Raw genomic sequence first — 751 nt, forward strand, 5'->3', positions numbered from 1 at the left:
GAAGAGGGGACAAACGAAGCAAAGGAGACAGAAAGGCTCACCCCCCCCCAAAAGGAGACAGTGCAGCCCTCCCCGCAAAGAGAAACAGGCGGCACCAGCTCGCTGCTTCTGCTGCTGCCTGCTGTCTCCTTGCAGCAGCAGCAGCAGTTTCTCCTGCTGCTGCTGCTGCTGCTGTTGCTGGCGCAGCAGCAGCAGGCCACGGACGATCCGCTGCTGCAGCAGCAGCAGCAAAACACCCCGCAGCAACCAGAGACAGTCCCCTTGTCCAAAGTTTAAGGTGTCCCTCATGCTGCTGCTGCTGCTGCTGCTGCTGCTGCTGCTGCTGCTGCTGGTGTGTTGCTGCAGCAGCAGTGGATGAGAGGGGTCCCGCCCATAGAGATGGCGGCAGCTGCTGCTGCACCTTTGCTGCTTCAGCAGCAACACGTCGATAGAGAGCTGCTGCAGCAGCAGGCAGCTGCAGCAGCAGCAACTGAGCGTCGTATCCAAGCAGCAGCAGCAGCAGAGGAGAAAGCAATGCGGGTGCCTGCAGCACATATATTGCATCTCCCCGCTGCTGCTGCTGTTGCTGCTGCTGCTGCTGCTGCTGCTGCTGCTGCTGGGGGTCGCTAGTACTAAGACTCTCAGTATCAGAGGGAAGGCTTGAGGGGTCGGTGGAGGAGCTGAGCTGCTGCGACGCTGCTGCTGCTTCTGCTGCAGCAGCATCTGCTGCAGCAGCAGCAGCTGCTGCTGTTGCAGCAGAGCTAGAAGGAGA

At 60.5% G+C, this 751-nt stretch overlaps 1 protein-coding gene across 1 annotated transcript in view; it reads right to left on the reverse strand.

Moving 5' to 3' along the window:
• EMH_0009070 (uncharacterized protein) overlaps positions 1-751 on the reverse strand; it is a gene marked incomplete at both ends in the record, with an annotated part of 10,484 nt that overhangs the window by 1,952 nt on the left and 7,781 nt on the right. Inside the window, 1 exon segment of the mRNA XM_013498548.1 lies at positions 42-740. Within this exon segment, the coding sequence (XP_013354002.1) occupies positions 42-740 (699 nt within the window).

This window comes from Eimeria mitis, genomic scaffold (assembly GCF_000499745.2).
Source record: "Eimeria mitis Houghton genomic scaffold, Emh_scaff351, whole genome shotgun sequence".
Taxonomy (NCBI): domain Eukaryota; phylum Apicomplexa; class Conoidasida; order Eucoccidiorida; family Eimeriidae; genus Eimeria; species Eimeria mitis.